We start from the raw sequence: 16,187 nt of genomic DNA, 5'->3' as shown, positions 1-16,187 counted from the left end.
GGTCTGGCGAACCAGACTCCAATCTGATCTGGCAGAGTTTCTACAGCTGGATGCCCTTCCTAACGCCAACCACTCCAAGAGTGTAGTGGGTGCTTTTATGTGCCACCGGCACGAGGGCCAGTTTGGTGGTACTGGCAACGGCCATGCCCAAATGATGCTTTTTACGTGCCACCTGCACAGGAGCCAGTCCAGCAACACTGGCGACGACCTCGCTCGAATGTTTCACATGCCACCTGCACAAGTGCTAGTAAGGCGACGTGGTAACGATCATGCTCGGGCGATGCAGTAACGATCACACAAGCTAATAAAATAAAATTCCTGAAAATATTTTTTTCCTATGGCATTGCCGAAGTTGGAATTTGCTGGAGGTAATTCTTTGGCCTGATGTTTGTCCTGTCACCCAACATTCATCTGTTTGCCTGGCCAGACATGTTTCCATGAAAGACTGGAAATGAACAGCATCCCTTGTATGATGGGGATGCTTGCATACAACCCTCACACGATGTCAAGAGAAGGTTGTATACATACAACAGGCTTCTTTCAATTTCCATCCAACAAATCCACTCACAGGGCATTAGTTGGCCTGGGATGATAATAGAAGATGCTTGCCCAATGTGCCATGCAGTGGGGCTGAACCCAAAACCACATAAATGGGAAGCAAGTTTCTCAACCACACACCCATCCCTGCACCAACAATGGGGATTATATGTGTATTTAATTGGGCAAGTTTAAAATGTAACACAGTGTTGGGTCTAACAGAGGCAATGACCAACACCTTTGGCATTATGTTGAGCTTGAGAAGAAGACCCATTAAGCTGAGCAAAATCACAGCCGTGGCAGATACTGGGTGTCACGCAAATGGCACCCATGCCAGTGGCACGTAAAAGCACCCACTACACAGTCGGAGTGGTTGGTGTTAGGAAGGGCATCCAGCTGTAGAAAACCCTGCCAAATCAGACTGGAGCCTGGTGCAGCCCCTGGCTTCCCAGACCCCGGTCAAACTGTCCAACCCGTGCTAGCATGGAAAACGGACGTTAAACGATGATGATGATGATGATGATTTAGCAATAGGTGCGAAGAACTGGAAATATTTTTGCTTAACACTTTACATGCCGGTGCCACATGGATAGCAACCAGTGCACTCTGTAAAGTGGATGGCATAGGGAAGGGCCTCCAGCTGTAGAAACCATTCCAAAACAGACAATGGAAGCTGGTGCAGCTCTTGGCCAACCGTCCAACCCATGCCAGCATGGAAAACAGATGTTAAATGATGAGGATGACTTCATCATCATTATCATCGTTTAACGTCCGCTTTCCATGCTAGCATGGGTTGGACGGTTCAACTGGGGTCTGGGAAGCCCGAAGGCTGCACCAGGCCCCAGTGTGATCTGGCAGTGTTTCTACAGCTGGATGCCCTTCCTAATGCCACAAACATAGTGCTAAAATGAGAAGTTACTCACCACAAGTCTTTTCTTGCTAGGGGTTTCCAGATTGTCCTCTGCAACACTTGCTTTTGAAGCAGCCCTTTTGCTGACTCTCTTCCTTGTAGCCTCAACTGTAGTCGTCCTTGGAACTTTATCTGATGTAGTTTTGGTTGCTCTTGTCTTTCGTGATCTCACAGCAACAGGACTACATTCTTCACTTTTATCCTGGTCGATTGTTTTTAAAGGTGATGGGCTTTCCTTCTCCTTTGGAGGTGTTTTTCCTTTGGCAATGGACGTAAACTTCTTGTTGGTTCTAGTCTGCCTTGATGCTTTTACTGGAGAATCAGCAGGCGTTGAAGCACTGGCAACATCAGAGATTTCTTTCTCAACCTCTGCTTGTTTTGGGGTCTCTGCTAATACTGGTTCTGAAACAGTTAAGCCCTTTTTAGCAGTTTGCTTCCCTGTAACATTCCTTGTGCTTCTGGTAGGCTTTGCCGATTCAGCTTTCGTAGTAGACTTACTACTAGCTGCTCTCCGTGATGATCGTGCCTTTCCAGAGGCTGGCACTTCAGGTGAGTCTAAGTTTGCACTATCGATGACTTTAGGATCTTCTTTCTTAGAAATCTGTGGAGTAGATTTCTTGGCAGCAGGGCTGGGCATCTTGAAAGTTACTCTGGTTGCACGGGTGGTCCTCTTGGGTGTGGCTTTGGCAGCAGGGCTAGCCTTCTTTGGTGACACCTTAGCAAGACGACTAGACTTCTTGGAGATCACTTTAACAGCAGGGCTGGCCTTCTTGGGAGTAACCTTGGCAGCAGGGCTGGCCTTCTTGGGAGTAACCTTGGCAGCAGGGCTGGCCTTCTTGGGAGTAACCTTGGCAGCAGGGCTGGCCTTCTTGGGAGTAACCTTGGCAGCAGGGCTGGCCTTCTTGGGAGTAACCTTGGCAGCAGGGCTGGCCTTCTTGGGAGTCACCTTGACAGCAGGGCTGGCCTTCTTGGGAGTCACCTTGACAGCAGGACTGGCTTTCTTGGGAGTCACCTTGACAGCAGGGTGGCCTTCTTGGGAGTCACCTTGACAGCAGGGCTAGCCTTCTTGGGAGACACTTTGGCAGCAGGACTGGCTTTCTTGGGAGTCACCTTGACAGCAGGGCTGGCCTTCTTGGGAGTCACCCTGACAGCAGGGCTGGCCTTCTTGGGAGTCACCTTGACAGCAGGGCTGGCCTTCTTGGGAGTCACCTTGACAGCAGGGCTGGCCTTCTTGGGAGTCACCTTGGCAGCAGGGCTGGCCTTCTTGGGAGTCACCTTGGCAGCACGGCTGGCCTTCTTGGGAGTCACCCTGACAGCAGGGCTGGCCTTCTTGGGAGTCACTTTGGCGGCAGGACTGGCTTTCTTGGGAGTCACCTTGACAGCAGGGCTGGCCTTCTTGGGAGTCACTTTGGCAAGAGTGGACTTCTTGATCCCTTTGGCTGTAAGACCGGACTTAGGAGTCATCTTAACAGCAGGGCTGACTTTCTTGGGAGTCACCTTAACAGCAGGACTGGCTTTCTTAGGAGTCACCCTAGCAGCTGGGCTAGTTTTCTTGGGAGTCATCTTAGCAGGACTGCCCTTTTGGGAAGTCTTGGGGGATTTTTGCGTGGGAGTTTTAAACATTTCTTTTACACCATCTAATTTAGGAGATGTTTGGCGGACTGGAGTTTTTACCAATTTCCTAAGTCCTCTCAAATCTTCAGATTTACGGCCCTTCGGAGTTTTAAGCATTTCCTTAACACCAACCAATTTGGCAGACGTTCGGCGGGTTGGCGTTTTTACCAATTTCCTAACTCCTCTCAGATCTTCAGATTTACGACCCTTGGGTGTTTTAAGCATTTCCTTAACACCAACTAATTTAGCAGATGTTCGACGGGCTGGAGTTTTTACCAATTTCCTAACTCCTCTCAGATCTTCAGATTTACGGCCCTTCGGAGTTTTAAGCATTTCCTTAACACCAACAAATTTAGCAGATTTTCGGCGGGCTGGAGTTTTTACCAGCTTCCTAACTCCTCTAAGATCTTCAGATTTACGGCCCTTCGGAGTTTTAAGCATTTCCTTAACACCAACAAATTTAGCAGATTTTCGGCGGGCTGGAGTTTTTAATAATTTTCTAACTCCTCTCAGATCTTCAGACTTACGACCCTTGGGAGTTTTTACTGATCTCCTAACTTCACTCAAGTCTTCAGACTTACGGCGTTTGGGACTTTCTTTAATGCCAACCAATTTACCCGATGCTCTTCGTTTTGGTAGATCCACCAATTTTTCTAAAAGGGGATTATAGTTTGCCGGTGAATACCCAGATTCTGAAGATCTCAAAGGTGAGACAAACATATGTGGAGGTGCAGCAGGACTGTCCGGAATGGAATCGTACAAATCACTCTCATCAAATTTTTCAATCGAAGGCGAAGCCAGTTTTTTAGTCTGAAAGTAAAAAGAAATTATATGAATAAATAGTTAGTTAGTTAGTTAGTTAGTTAATTTGGCTCAAAAGCAAATAGCAAGGCCATGTAGGGGGACATGGAGTTAAGTACAGGGTGGTGTTCATGTAAAGAGTTCAGGCCACTTGAGGTCAAGGGAGGCTTTGAACAAAGCGGTCGTCGGCATCTTCACCATCTCGTCTGGCAGCTTGTTCCACGGATCCGCAACCCGGATGGAGAAAGCTCCTCTCCTTCGATTGAGATGAAATCGTCACAGGTAGAGCTTTTCGGAATGACCCCGCAGCCTACGCTCTGGAGCAGGAGTGAAGAACAGCTCTTTCGAGAGGTTACACTTTCCGCTTATGATGTTGTGGGCGAGAATGAGATCCCCATGGCGGCGGCGTTTTTCAAGAGAATAAAGGTCGAGCGTCCTCAGCCTTTCTTCATAGGACAAATTTTTGAGACCATGAAAATAAATAATTATTAGCAATGGAAGCACTATTAATACTAAAAGGTAAACATTACAACATAAGTGCCTCGTTAAAATACTGAAAACTGTGCTGTTAGCCTTGAGATCCTCTCTTATGGGTGCTTAGTGAATAAAAAGTACACACACACACCAACCGATCGTGGCCGTTTGCCAGCCTGATCTGGCCCCTGTGCTGGTGGCATGTAAAAAAACACCCACTACACTCACGGAGTGGTCGGCGTTAGGAAGGGCATCCAGCTGTAGAAACACTGCCAAATCAGACTAGAGCCTGGTGCAGCCTCCACGGCTTACCAGACCCCGGTCGAACCATCCAACCCATGCTAGCGTTAAATGATGATGATGATAAATCATCGCAGACGAAATTCGTGAGTCATTGTGCCACGACTCCAAAACCTGTTGATGGTTGATTCAGACACCTGCAGCTTGGTTGTTTGGCAAAAGGGACAAATAGAATAAGTAATAGACAAAACAAGTACTAGGGATAATTTGTTTGACCAAACCGCTTGTGGCAGTGCCCCAGCATGGCCGCAGTCCAATGACAGGAAATGAGTAAAATATATAAAAAAAGACATATACTTACTGTGGCTGGAGATTTTGTACTCTTTAACAGTTTCCCAACAAGAATCGTTGATGGGGAATTAATATGACCAGTACTTGGGGCTGAGGCCAAAACTTTTCTGCGAGGAGTCACAGGATAGATACTCTAGAATCAAACAATAATAATAACAATGATCAATACTCTGATGACAGCAAAGATGAATAAGCAAAGGTTTACTTACATATACAATACTAGACGTTTAAATTGCACACACACACACACACACTAAAACAAGAATTTGGAAAAGTTTTTTTTTTTTAGTATTATTTATTCACCATTACACATGTTTCGTTTGCTAATAGGAATTAATAAAATTTACATCTGGATAATGTGATTCTCTGACAAATTTCTAATAGGAAATTTCTTACATGTTTATCTGACATGTACAGTTTTGTAATTCCTATTAGCAAACGAAACATGTGTAATGGTGAATAATATCAATTTTTTTCTTTTTTTTTTCAGTTTCCTGTTCCCATATATAATAACTTCTCTGCAAACAATATTTCCAGAACTTTCAACTCTAATGTCTACCTCACGTAAATATAACAACTACAACCCAGCTTTTAATACTGAAATAAGCAAACAATATTATCTTGGCAGGATTTGAACTCCAAACATGAGAGTCAGAAGAAATACTGCAAAGTGTTTTTTCCAATATTTCCTTTCCATACATTATTCCATTTTTACACATCTTCAAAAGTATTTTTCTTCACCCCTCACACCCATAAGGCTGCTGTTGAAGAATTTGGACCTGAAATCCCCATTTCCAGCGACTTCAAGGCCCACCTCCCAGCGAAGAGCCCTTGACTACAACAATATGACCAAAGTTGTTTTTATTCCCAAGGTCTGGGGTCTCCTGCCCCTAAGCCCTACACCATCACCCTTACCCGTCTTGTTGCTGAACAACAACAACCCACAAGGCTGGCTGCCCAGCTTCCATGGTATATAAGCGACTGAGATCACAAAATTTCTTCAGAATAAGACACCAGTTTCTTTGTAGGGTTCAAGGCTCACAATTTTTGAGATGAGGCAATAATTTGATCACACTGACCCTTTTATTTTACTGACTCCAAAGGGATGAACGATAAAGTCCACTCAGTTGGACTCAACTCTTTAACCCTTTCGTTACCAACCTGGCTGAAACCGGCTCTGGCTCTTTAGTATAAATGTCTTGTTTTCATAAGTTTTGAATTAAAATCTTCCACCAAACCTTAGTCACAATTTATGTTCCTAACACTAACTTAATGATAACCAAGTTATTTTACTAAATTCTTTGTTATATTTAAAATTAATTGAAAGAAACACAGAGCATCTCAATAGAAATATGGTAACGAAAAGGTTAAGATATATAATAGAGAAACAATTCTTAACTCTTTTGATACCAACCTGGCTGAAACCTGCTCTGGCTCTATAGTACAAATGTCTTGTTTTCATAAGTTTTGAACCTTAGTCACAATTTATGTTCCTAACATTAGCTTAATGTGAGCTAAATTACTTTACTAAATTCTTTGTTATATTTGAAATAATTGAAAGAAACACAAAGCATTTCAACAGAAATACAGTAACAAAAGGGTTAAAATATATAAAAGAGAAACAATTCTTAACCCTTTCATTACCAACCCGGCTGAAACCGGCTCTGGCTCTTTAGTATAAATGTCTTGTTTTCATAAGTTTTGAATTCAAATCTTCCACCAAACCTTGGTCACAATTTATGTTCCTAACACTAGCTTAATGATAACGATGTTATTTTACTAAATTCTTTGTTATATTTGAAATAATTGAAAGAAACACAGAGCATCTCAAAATAAATACAGTAATGAAAGGGTTAACATTCAGATCACTCCGTTAAATGTAATTGCTAATTTGGAAGTAATCAATCATTAAGTCAGAGCCTTGAGATTTCAATGATGCAGCTGCTTATTTTTAGGATGACATTGTAGGGTAGTTTGAGAGGTTGGATCTGGCCAGTTTAAATACTAAAGGGTTAGACAAGAATGTAAAGGGGTTAAGTCAATAACATTGCCCTCAGTGCTCGACTGGTCCTTATTTTACCAACTTCAAAAAGGATGAAAGATAAAGTCAACCTTGGTTGAATTTGAACTCAGAACGTGAAGATGTGTGAAAGGCCACTGAGCACTTTGTATGGTGTGCTAATGCCAGCTCGGTGACGTACACATAACTGATATTAAATGCTCGTATATTACTTAATGACTGAAACAAATAAAAGATGAAGGACAGACATACCTTTCTAGGTAAGGAAATGGCTTTCACAGCTTTACTTTTGGGCTTAAAGGCAGCCACCACAGCTTTCTTGTTGATTTTCACTTTATTTGCTCCTTGTTTAACAATTTGGGACCAGAGGGGTTTCACCCCTTTGTGGACAGATTTTCTCGCTGATTGCCTTCCATGGATATTTTGTAGAATTATAGCTTTTTTTCTATCTGATTTTGGAGTTTTGATTTTAATATTGGTGTTTGATAATAAGGAACTTCTCTTAGATGTCGATTTTGAAGCAGCTGTCAACCTAACAATTTTAGCAGACTTGGGCGTTGCTTTTGGAGATGTCTTGGGAGACCTGGGTGTTGCTTTGGGAGACCCCTTGGTGGACTTGGGTGTTGCTTTGGGGGACACCTTCGCAGACTTAGGAGTTGCTTTGGGAGATGCCTTGGTGGACTTGGGTGTTGCTTTGGGAGACGCCTTGAAGGACTCAGGTGTTACTTTGGGAGATGCCTTGGTGGACTTGGGTGTTGCCCTGAAAGACACATTGGCAGACTTGGGTGTAATTGTAAGAGACACCTTGATAGACTTAGGAGTGGCTCTAGGTGATAGCTTAGAAGATTTAGGTGTGGTCTTGAGAGACACTTTGGCAGACTCAGGCGTGGCCTTGGGTGACACCTTTGCAGACTCAGGCATGGCCTTGGGTGACAGCTTGGCAGATTTGGAGTGGCCTTGGGCGACAGCTTGGCAGATTTGGGTGTGGCCTTGGGTGACAACATCGCAGATTTAGGTGTAGCCTTGGGTGACAGCTTGGCAGATTTGGGAGTGGCCTTGGGTGACAGCTTGGCAGATTTAGGTGTAGCCTTGGGTGACAGCTTGGCAGATTTAGGTGTAGCCTTGGGTGACAGCTTGGCAGATTTGGGAGTGGCCTTGGGTGACAGCTTGGCAGATTTAGGTGTAGCCTTGGGTGACAGCTTGGCAGATTTAGGTGTAGCCTTGGGTGACAGCTTGGCAGATTTGGGAGTGGCCTTGGGTGACAGCTTGGCAGATTTAGGTGTAGCCTTGGGTGACAGCTTGGCAGATTTAGGTGTAGCCTTGGGTGACAGCTTGGCAGATTTGGGAGTGGCCTTGGGTGACAGCTTGGCAGATTTAGGTGTAGCCTTGGGTGACAGCTTGGCAGATTTGGTGTAGCCTTGGGTGACAGCTTGGCAGATTTGGGAGTGGCCTTGGGTGACAGCTTGGCAGATTTAGGTGTAGCCTTGGGTGACAGCTTGGCAGATTTGGGAGTGGCCTTGGGTGACAGCTTGGCAGATTAGGTGTAGCCTTGGGTGACAGCTTGGCAGATTTAGGTGTAGCCTTGGGTGACAGCTTGGCAGATTTGGGAGTGGCCTTGGGTGACAGCTTGGCAGATTTAGGTGTAGCCTTGGGTGACAGCTTGCAGATTTAGGTGTGCCTTGGGTGACAGCTTGGCAGATTTAGGTGTAGCCTTGGGTGACAGCTTGGCAGATTTGGGAGTGGCCTTGGGCGACAACTTGGCAGATTTAGGTGTAGCCTTGGGTGACAGCTTGGCAGATTCGGGTGTGGCATTGGGCGACAGCTTGGCAGATTCGGGTGTGGCCTTGGGAGACAACTTAGCAGATTTGGGTGTGGCCTTGGGTGACAACATCGCAGATTTAGGTGTAGCCTTGGGTGACAACATCGCAGATTTAGGTGTAGCCTTGGGTGACAGCTTGGCAGATTTAGGTGTAGCCTTGGGTGACAGCTTGGCAGATTTAGGTGTAGCCTTGGGTGACAGCTTGGCAGACTCAGGTGTGGCCTTGGGAGACAACTTAGCTGATTTGGGTGAGGTCTTGGGTGGCACCTTTGTAGATTTTGGTGTGGTCTTGGGTGACAATTTTGTAGATTTTGGAGTGGTCTTGGGTGACAATTTTGTAGATTTTGGAGTGGCCTTGGGTGACAATTTTGTAGATTTTGGAGTGGTCTTGGGTGACAATTTTGTAGATTTTGGAGTGGTCTTGGGTGACAATTTTGTAGATTTTGGAGTGGCCTTGGGTGACACCTTGTTTATGTTAGGGTGATCATCTTCTTCCGCTAGAGTAGAATGGAGTAAAGATTGCCTTTTTAATGATGGTCGACAAGCTGAAATAATCTTGCTGTTAGGTGTTCCTCCTTTCCTTACAGGTGTAGATGGTGGTAAACACCGATCAAATTGTTCTGGACTCAGCTGAGGTCCAAAAGAAACTCTTTTCCTTTTTGCATTTGGCGTATTCAATGACGGTCGAGATTTTCTCTTCCTGTTTAATTTAGTTTTAGAAGTATCTGAAATAAAAACAAACTTTCTAAATTTAATAATAAATTTTTTTTTAAATGTTTTTTTGAATTTCCACACTTCCTTAATCTGTAAACTAAAAGCTAAATTATATAAAACTGCAGGGTACAAAAATATTATCCTTAAAAAAAAATTAATACAAAAAGAACAAATACTGGCGTAGGAGTGGCTGTGTGGTAAGTAGCTTGCTTACGAACCACATGGTTCCAGGTTCAGTCCCACTGGTGGAACCTTGGGCAAGTGTCTTCTACTATAGCCTCGGGCCGCCCAAAGCCTTGCGAGTGGATTTGGTAGATGGAAACTGAAAGAAGCCTGTCGTATATATTTATATGTGTGTGTGTGTGTCTGTGTTTGTTGCCCAACATCACTTGACAGCCGATGCTGGTGTATTTACGTACTGTAAGACCGAGAGTGTGAGGTAGATGGTGGCAAAGGGCCAGGGCATACTCTTAAGTTAAGGGTATCAGAATATAAATGGAATGGTAGAATATTGTCATGAGTGCATGAAGAGGGAGTAGGGACTTCACATGAAAGCAAAGAGTGTGATGAACCAGCAGGTGGGGGGTGGGGGATAACAAATAAACATTTAGTTATCATCATCATCATCTTTATCATAAAAGATACACTTTTATGTTTCAATCAGACTGTGGCCAGGCTGGGGCACCAGCTTGAAAAATGTTCTAGTTGAACAAGTTGACCCAAATATGTAATTTTTTTCCTTTTTAAAAGCCTAATACTTATTCCGTCAGTCACTTTTGTTGAATCACTAAGTTATGGGGGTGTAAATGACCAGCATTGGTTATCAAGCAGAGATGTGGGATAAACACAGACACAAAGACACACACGACAGGCTTCTTTCAGTTCCTGTCTACCAAAAGGTTTTGGTTAGCTCAAGGCTGTAAAGACACTTGTCAAGATGACACATAGTGGGATTGAACCTAGAACTATGTAATTGGGAAGCAAACTTCTTACCACAGCCGTGCCAGCATCTATAAAATAGAATTATTATGCACTAGCAGTATCGCCCGGCGTTGCTCGGGTTTGTAAGGGAAATAACTATATAAGCATTTTTAGAGATGTAAAGTATAATAGCCATCTCAATATGGTTAACCACAAAGGGGGGGTTGTTACCGTAGCTTTTTACGTTCTGAGATTTAATAATAAATTTTTAGAGAGTTACGTCCCTTATATATGCCAAAAATGCATTAAAAATGGGAAAAATTGATGGTAAATTTTTTTTTAAATCGTAGACTCATCGCAGACACGCGCTAATACCCAGAAGGGCTCGATATGAATCACGACTATAAGATACCCGGTTTTGGTTAAACTGCACCGCAAAATGTGGGAGTAGTTAGGAATCTAAATCGTAGGAGACAGACAGACACACAACCTCACTTTTATATATAAAGATTAGCTGTCTTCATAATGAAACCACTAAAATGCTTTATAAAACATTAAGGCACTTTTACTGGGAAAAAGCCCCTTAAATGTACAAAAGCTGACTGCATTAACTGTTAATACCAACCCATCTGAAAGTTGTCGTTGGTTCTATGATACATCTTCCCTATTTTATCTCATCTAGGTCATCCCATAGGACACCCTTTTCATGGGGGTTTCTGTTGCACATACAGTAGGAGTCACAGGTCGCTGCTCCATGTGGTCCCGCAGTTTCCATGTAACTAGGAATATTAGGGTCCCATTCATTGCCTTGTATTCAAGATTCTCTGCATGACATCCTGCTGGTTCAAAGCCAGGAATCTGATCTGTTAGGTCCCCTGCCGATAACTAAATCCACAACCTGCTACCGACGATTTGATTTATTGTCCTTAAGGTTCTATCTGTCTCCTACCCTTTGACCTGTCTGGCCTGGTAAGACCTGCCTGAAAAATTCTCTCCCTCTGGCATAGCTCGCTGGGTCAATGGAGCACACAAGCACTTCACTGTGACAAGGTACTTATGACCCGACCATGCGATAGGTTGTACTGGGTTACATGTTACCAGTAGCACTCAAGAGTGACCCTATTTTAAAGTAATCTTTAAGGCCAACCATCAGAATGTCATGCTAGTAAGAATGGATGAAGATAGTTGTGGAAAAGTGCCACATCCTAGTGGTTGAGGGAACCTGTGGAAGAGGTAGACCCAGGAAAATCTGGGACGAGGTGGTGAAGAACGACCTTCGCGCTTTAGGTCTCACCGAGGAAATTACCAGAGACCGAGACCTTTGGAAGTATGCTGTGCACGAGAAGACCTGGCAGGACACGTGAGGCCATAATCCATGGCCCCTACCTGGGACGTAGTCAGTCCACCTGTGCATACTTCCTTCTTGGGACACATAACTCTACTTGCGAAGACCTGTTGAGGCAAGTGAAAATCAAATCAAATCAAAATCGATGAACATCAATGGAATTTGTATTTTTGTGGTACCAGTGCCGGTGGCACATAAGAAAACCATCCGAATGTGGCCGTAGCCAGTACCGCATCGACTGGCCTCTGTGCTGTGGGCACGTAACAAACACCATCCGATCGTGGCCGTGCCAGCCTCTGTGCCGGTGGCACGTAAAAAACCCCATCCAAGCGTGGCCGTTCACCAGCCTCGTCTGGCACCTGTGTCGGTGGCACATAAAAAGCACCCACTACACTCATGGAGTGGTTGGCGTTAGGAAGGGCATCAAGCTGTAGAAACACTGCCAGATCAGACAGGAGCCTGGTGCAGCCTTCGGGCTTCCCAGACCCCAGTTGAACCGTCCAACCCATGCTAGCATGGAAAGCGGACGTTAAACGATGATGATGATGATGATGAAGCACCCACTTAGCAATAGAAAAGTTATTTTAATAAATTCTTCTTTATTTTCAAAATCAACTGAAACAAAGGCAGCATATTCCAACAAAAGGGTAACAAAAGGGGTGAAAATTGGTCAAAAAATTCTAGTTTATAGAAACATCAAAATATGAAAGTCCAAAATGATCGGCACTAATAATAATGGTTTATAACATAGGAACATATTAGACATGTCAATCCCTTGATTGCACTTTAGCCTCTCTAAACATAGAACAAGACACTTCTCTTGGGAGCTACTTGGCAACATCAATAGTGACAGTGACAAGAAAAGGCACCCAGTATTCTCTTATTTCTTTACTACCCACAAGGGGCTACACACAGAGAGGACAAACAAGGACAGATAAAGGGATTAAGTCGATTATATCGATCCCAGTGCGTAACTGGTACTTATTTAGTCGACCCCCGAAAGGATGAAAGGCAAAGTCAACCTCAGCGGAATTTGAACTCAGAACGTAATGGCAGACGAAATACCGCTAAGCATTTCGCCCGGTGTGCTAACGGTTCTGCCAGCTCGCCGCTTGAGTTCAAATACCACCAAGGTGACTTCACCTTTCATCTTTTTGGGGTTGATAAAATAAGTACCAGTAGTGCATTGGGGTCAATGTTAAATGACTTACCCCCCTCCCGAAACTGCTGGCCTTGTGCTGGAATTTGAAACCAATCTTATGAAAACCAAGTACCATCTTCTGGGCTGTTCGTCATCATGGATGTTTGTGAAAGTCCCTTTAATCTCAGTAAAGTTCCCACACAGTTGACCATCTCCTTCTCCAGCATGTGGGTGGTGAGGCTTGGTTATATGGGGTGGCCATTGTCAGTAATTCCACTCGTTTGAAATATAATTTCTCTGTGGAGTAGATGGCATTAGGAAGGGCATCCAGCTGTAGAAACCATACCTAAGCAGACTTAGGAGCTCAACGCAGGGATTTCTAATCTGTCAGATCATCTCAAACTATCCAACTTATGCTGGTATGCAATACAAATGTTAATTGAGGACGAGGCTAATGAAGAAGCAAAACGCTATCAATTTTGATAGGAGGCTGGTAAGATGATACCACTGACTACGGTCCTCAGACTGCTATTGTACCAACTCCAGAAGGACAAAAAGCTAAGTTAATCTTAGCCCTTTCGTTACCAACCCGGCCGAAACCAGCTCTGGCTCTCAGTACAAATGTCTCGTTTTCATAAAAGCTTTGAATTAAAATCCACCAAACCTTAGTTTATGTTCCTAACACTAGTTTAATTATAACCAAGTTATTTTACTAAATTCTTTGTTATATTTAAAATTAATTGAGAGAGAAACACAGAGCATCTCAACAGAAATATGGTAACAAAAGGGTTAAAATATATAAAAGAGAAACAATTCTTAACCCTTTTGATACCAACCTGGCTGAAACTGCCTCTGGGTCTGAAGTGCAAATGTTTTGTTTTCATAAGTTTTGAAATAAAATCTTCCAGCAAACCTTAGTCACAATTTATGTTCCTAACACTAGCTTAATGATAACCATGTTATTTTACTAAATTCTTTGTTATATTTAAAATTAATTGAAAGAAACAGAGAGTATCATCATCGTTTAACGTCCGTTCTCCATGCTAGCATGGGTTGGACGGTTCGACCGGGGATCCGGGAAGCCAGAAGGCTGCACCAGGCTCCAGTCTTATCTGGCAGTGTTTCTACAGCTGGATGCCCTTCCTAACGCCAACCACTCCGTGAGTGTAGTGGGTGCTTTTTACGTGCCACCTGCACAGCATCTCAAAATAAATACAGTAACGAAGGGGTTAACAAACTTTGAACTAGGAACATGAGTCAGAATGAATATTGTAAGACGTTTTGTTCCACAGTCTAATGATTCTACCAATCCTAAAATTGCCCTAGAATTGGTAATAATAAAAATTCTTTCTATTATAGGCATAAAGCCTGAAATTTTGGGGGAGGGGCCTGGTTGATTACATTGATCCCTCTGCTCAACTGGTACTTATTTTATTGTCCCCAAAGGGATGAAAAGCAAAATCAACCTCAGTGGAATTTGAACTCAGAGCATCAAAACACGAATGAAATAAAACTGAGCATTCTGTCCAGCATTCTAACAAGTCTGCAAGCTCAATGCCTTAATAATCTTTTCTACTGGAAGCACAAGACCTCAAATTTGGGGAAAGGGATTAAGTCGATTATATCGACCCCAGTGTATAACTGGTACTTATATAATCAACCTCGAAAGGCAAAGTCAACCTAGGTGGAATTTGAACACAGAACGTAAAGACAGACAAAATAGATATTTCTTTACTGCCCACAAGGGGCTAAACACAGAAGGGACAAACAAACAGATTAGTCGATTATATTGCCCCAGTGCATAACTGGTACTTAATTTATCGACTCCAAAAGGATGAAAGGCAAAGTTGACCACTGCGGAATTTGAACTCAGAACATAAAGACAGACGAAATACCTATTTCTTTACTACCCACAAGGGGCTAAACATAGAGAGGACAAACAAGGACAGACAAACGGATTAAGTCAATTATATCGACCGCAGTGCATAACTGGTACTTAATTTATCGACCCAGAAAGCATGAAAGGCAAAGTCTACCTCAGCGGAATTTGAACTCAGAAGGTAGTGGCAGACGAAATACCGTTCAGCATTTCGCCTGGTGTGCTAACGTTTCTGCCAGCTCACCACCTTTGCTACCTTAATAATAAAAATAATGAAATAACAAAGTGTGGAAAGATCATATTACCGGAGTTGCCAGCTGACACCATCTTTGGAGAAGGAACATTTCCAACTGACTTTCTATTTGCAGGCGAAGGTTTCGTACTGGATGGACTTGATCTTGCAGACTGACCGCCTGCTGCTGTGGTATTATTCAACTGTTTAACTGGTGATTTTGGTGAGGGACTCTTACTTTTATCCTTGGAACCAGGTGTTTCACTCGTCACCTGCGAACTCGATTCCGTTAAATTCAGGCTTTTCCTTTTAGAAACTTTGCTTTCAGTTTCTTTAACCGGAGACTTTGAAGGTGTCCGGTGAGTTTTGGACATCTTAGTGCCATCACTGGCATCATCCGTATCACATGAAGTTGTAGATTTCCTTTTCAAGTCTTTACCTGAATGGATTTCTTCACTTTTATTTTTGCCACTTAATTCCAAGTCACCATTTTTAACCAAACTTTTTGGACTGTTTGCCCGGCTTTTGCCTTTCCCAGATGCTGGTTTTAAATCTTCTTCAGGACTCTTAGGAGAGCCAGAGCTCACACCGCTTTGCCTTGAACTTTTAGAAACTGGTGTTGTAGAACGGCTCTTCCTTGCCGAAGCTGGTGTCGTTGCAGGAGAGGCAGAGACAGATTTTGCTTTAGGCGTTTTAACAGGATCGTTAGAGGCTTCTGTTTTCTTTGGAGAAGGGTCATCTAGAACATTATCTTTCTTAGACAGCCGAGGAGATTCAAATCTTTCTAGAGATTGGTGCCTTTTCTTTTGTTTCTCTGAGGAACTGGTTCGGTCAAGTTTGGCTGATTTTGGAGTAGTTGAACGACTTCTCCATTCGTGAATTGGAATCCCATTCAAAGGTGAAGAATCTTTCGCTTTCCCAGCTGAAAACACTTTTTGACTTGTTCCTGCAGAACTCAATTCACTCAGTGGTGTTCTTCTGGGAGAAGCTGCCTTGCTTCCGGGCTCAGGTGAAGAGGTCGCTTCTCTTTGGCTATTTCTTCTGTTTGACTTTGTATTGGTTCCACCGCTTGGAGATTTAGCTAAAACAAGAGAGACACAAAGTAAAAATCACGGAGGCCATAAAGGGAGAAACTAAACAAATCCAGTTTATGCAATTGGGGCAAAACTAATTCAAAAACACAGGGATT

At 43.4% G+C, this 16,187-nt stretch overlaps 1 protein-coding gene across 1 annotated transcript in view; it reads right to left on the bottom strand.

Moving 5' to 3' along the window:
* The window catches only part of LOC115228146 (nascent polypeptide-associated complex subunit alpha, muscle-specific form), a 48,786-nt gene that overhangs the window by 9,995 nt on the left and 22,604 nt on the right, over positions 1–16,187 (bottom strand). Inside the window, 10 exon segments of the mRNA XM_029798800.2 lie at positions 1,461–2,459; positions 2,525–3,871; positions 4,938–5,060; positions 7,200–7,871; positions 7,904–8,063; positions 8,066–8,463; positions 8,496–8,594; positions 8,626–8,823; positions 8,890–9,491; positions 15,072–16,079. Coding sequence (XP_029654660.2) covers positions 1,461–2,459; positions 2,525–3,871; positions 4,938–5,060; positions 7,200–7,871; positions 7,904–8,063; positions 8,066–8,463; positions 8,496–8,594; positions 8,626–8,823; positions 8,890–9,491; positions 15,072–16,079 — 5,606 coding nt within the window.

Source organism: Octopus sinensis, linkage group LG2 (assembly GCF_006345805.1).
Source record: "Octopus sinensis linkage group LG2, ASM634580v1, whole genome shotgun sequence".
NCBI classification, from domain to species: Eukaryota; Metazoa; Mollusca; class Cephalopoda; order Octopoda; family Octopodidae; genus Octopus; species Octopus sinensis.
Note: the sequence above shows the minus strand (reverse complement) of the source record. Positions and strands in the feature narration are given on the sequence as shown.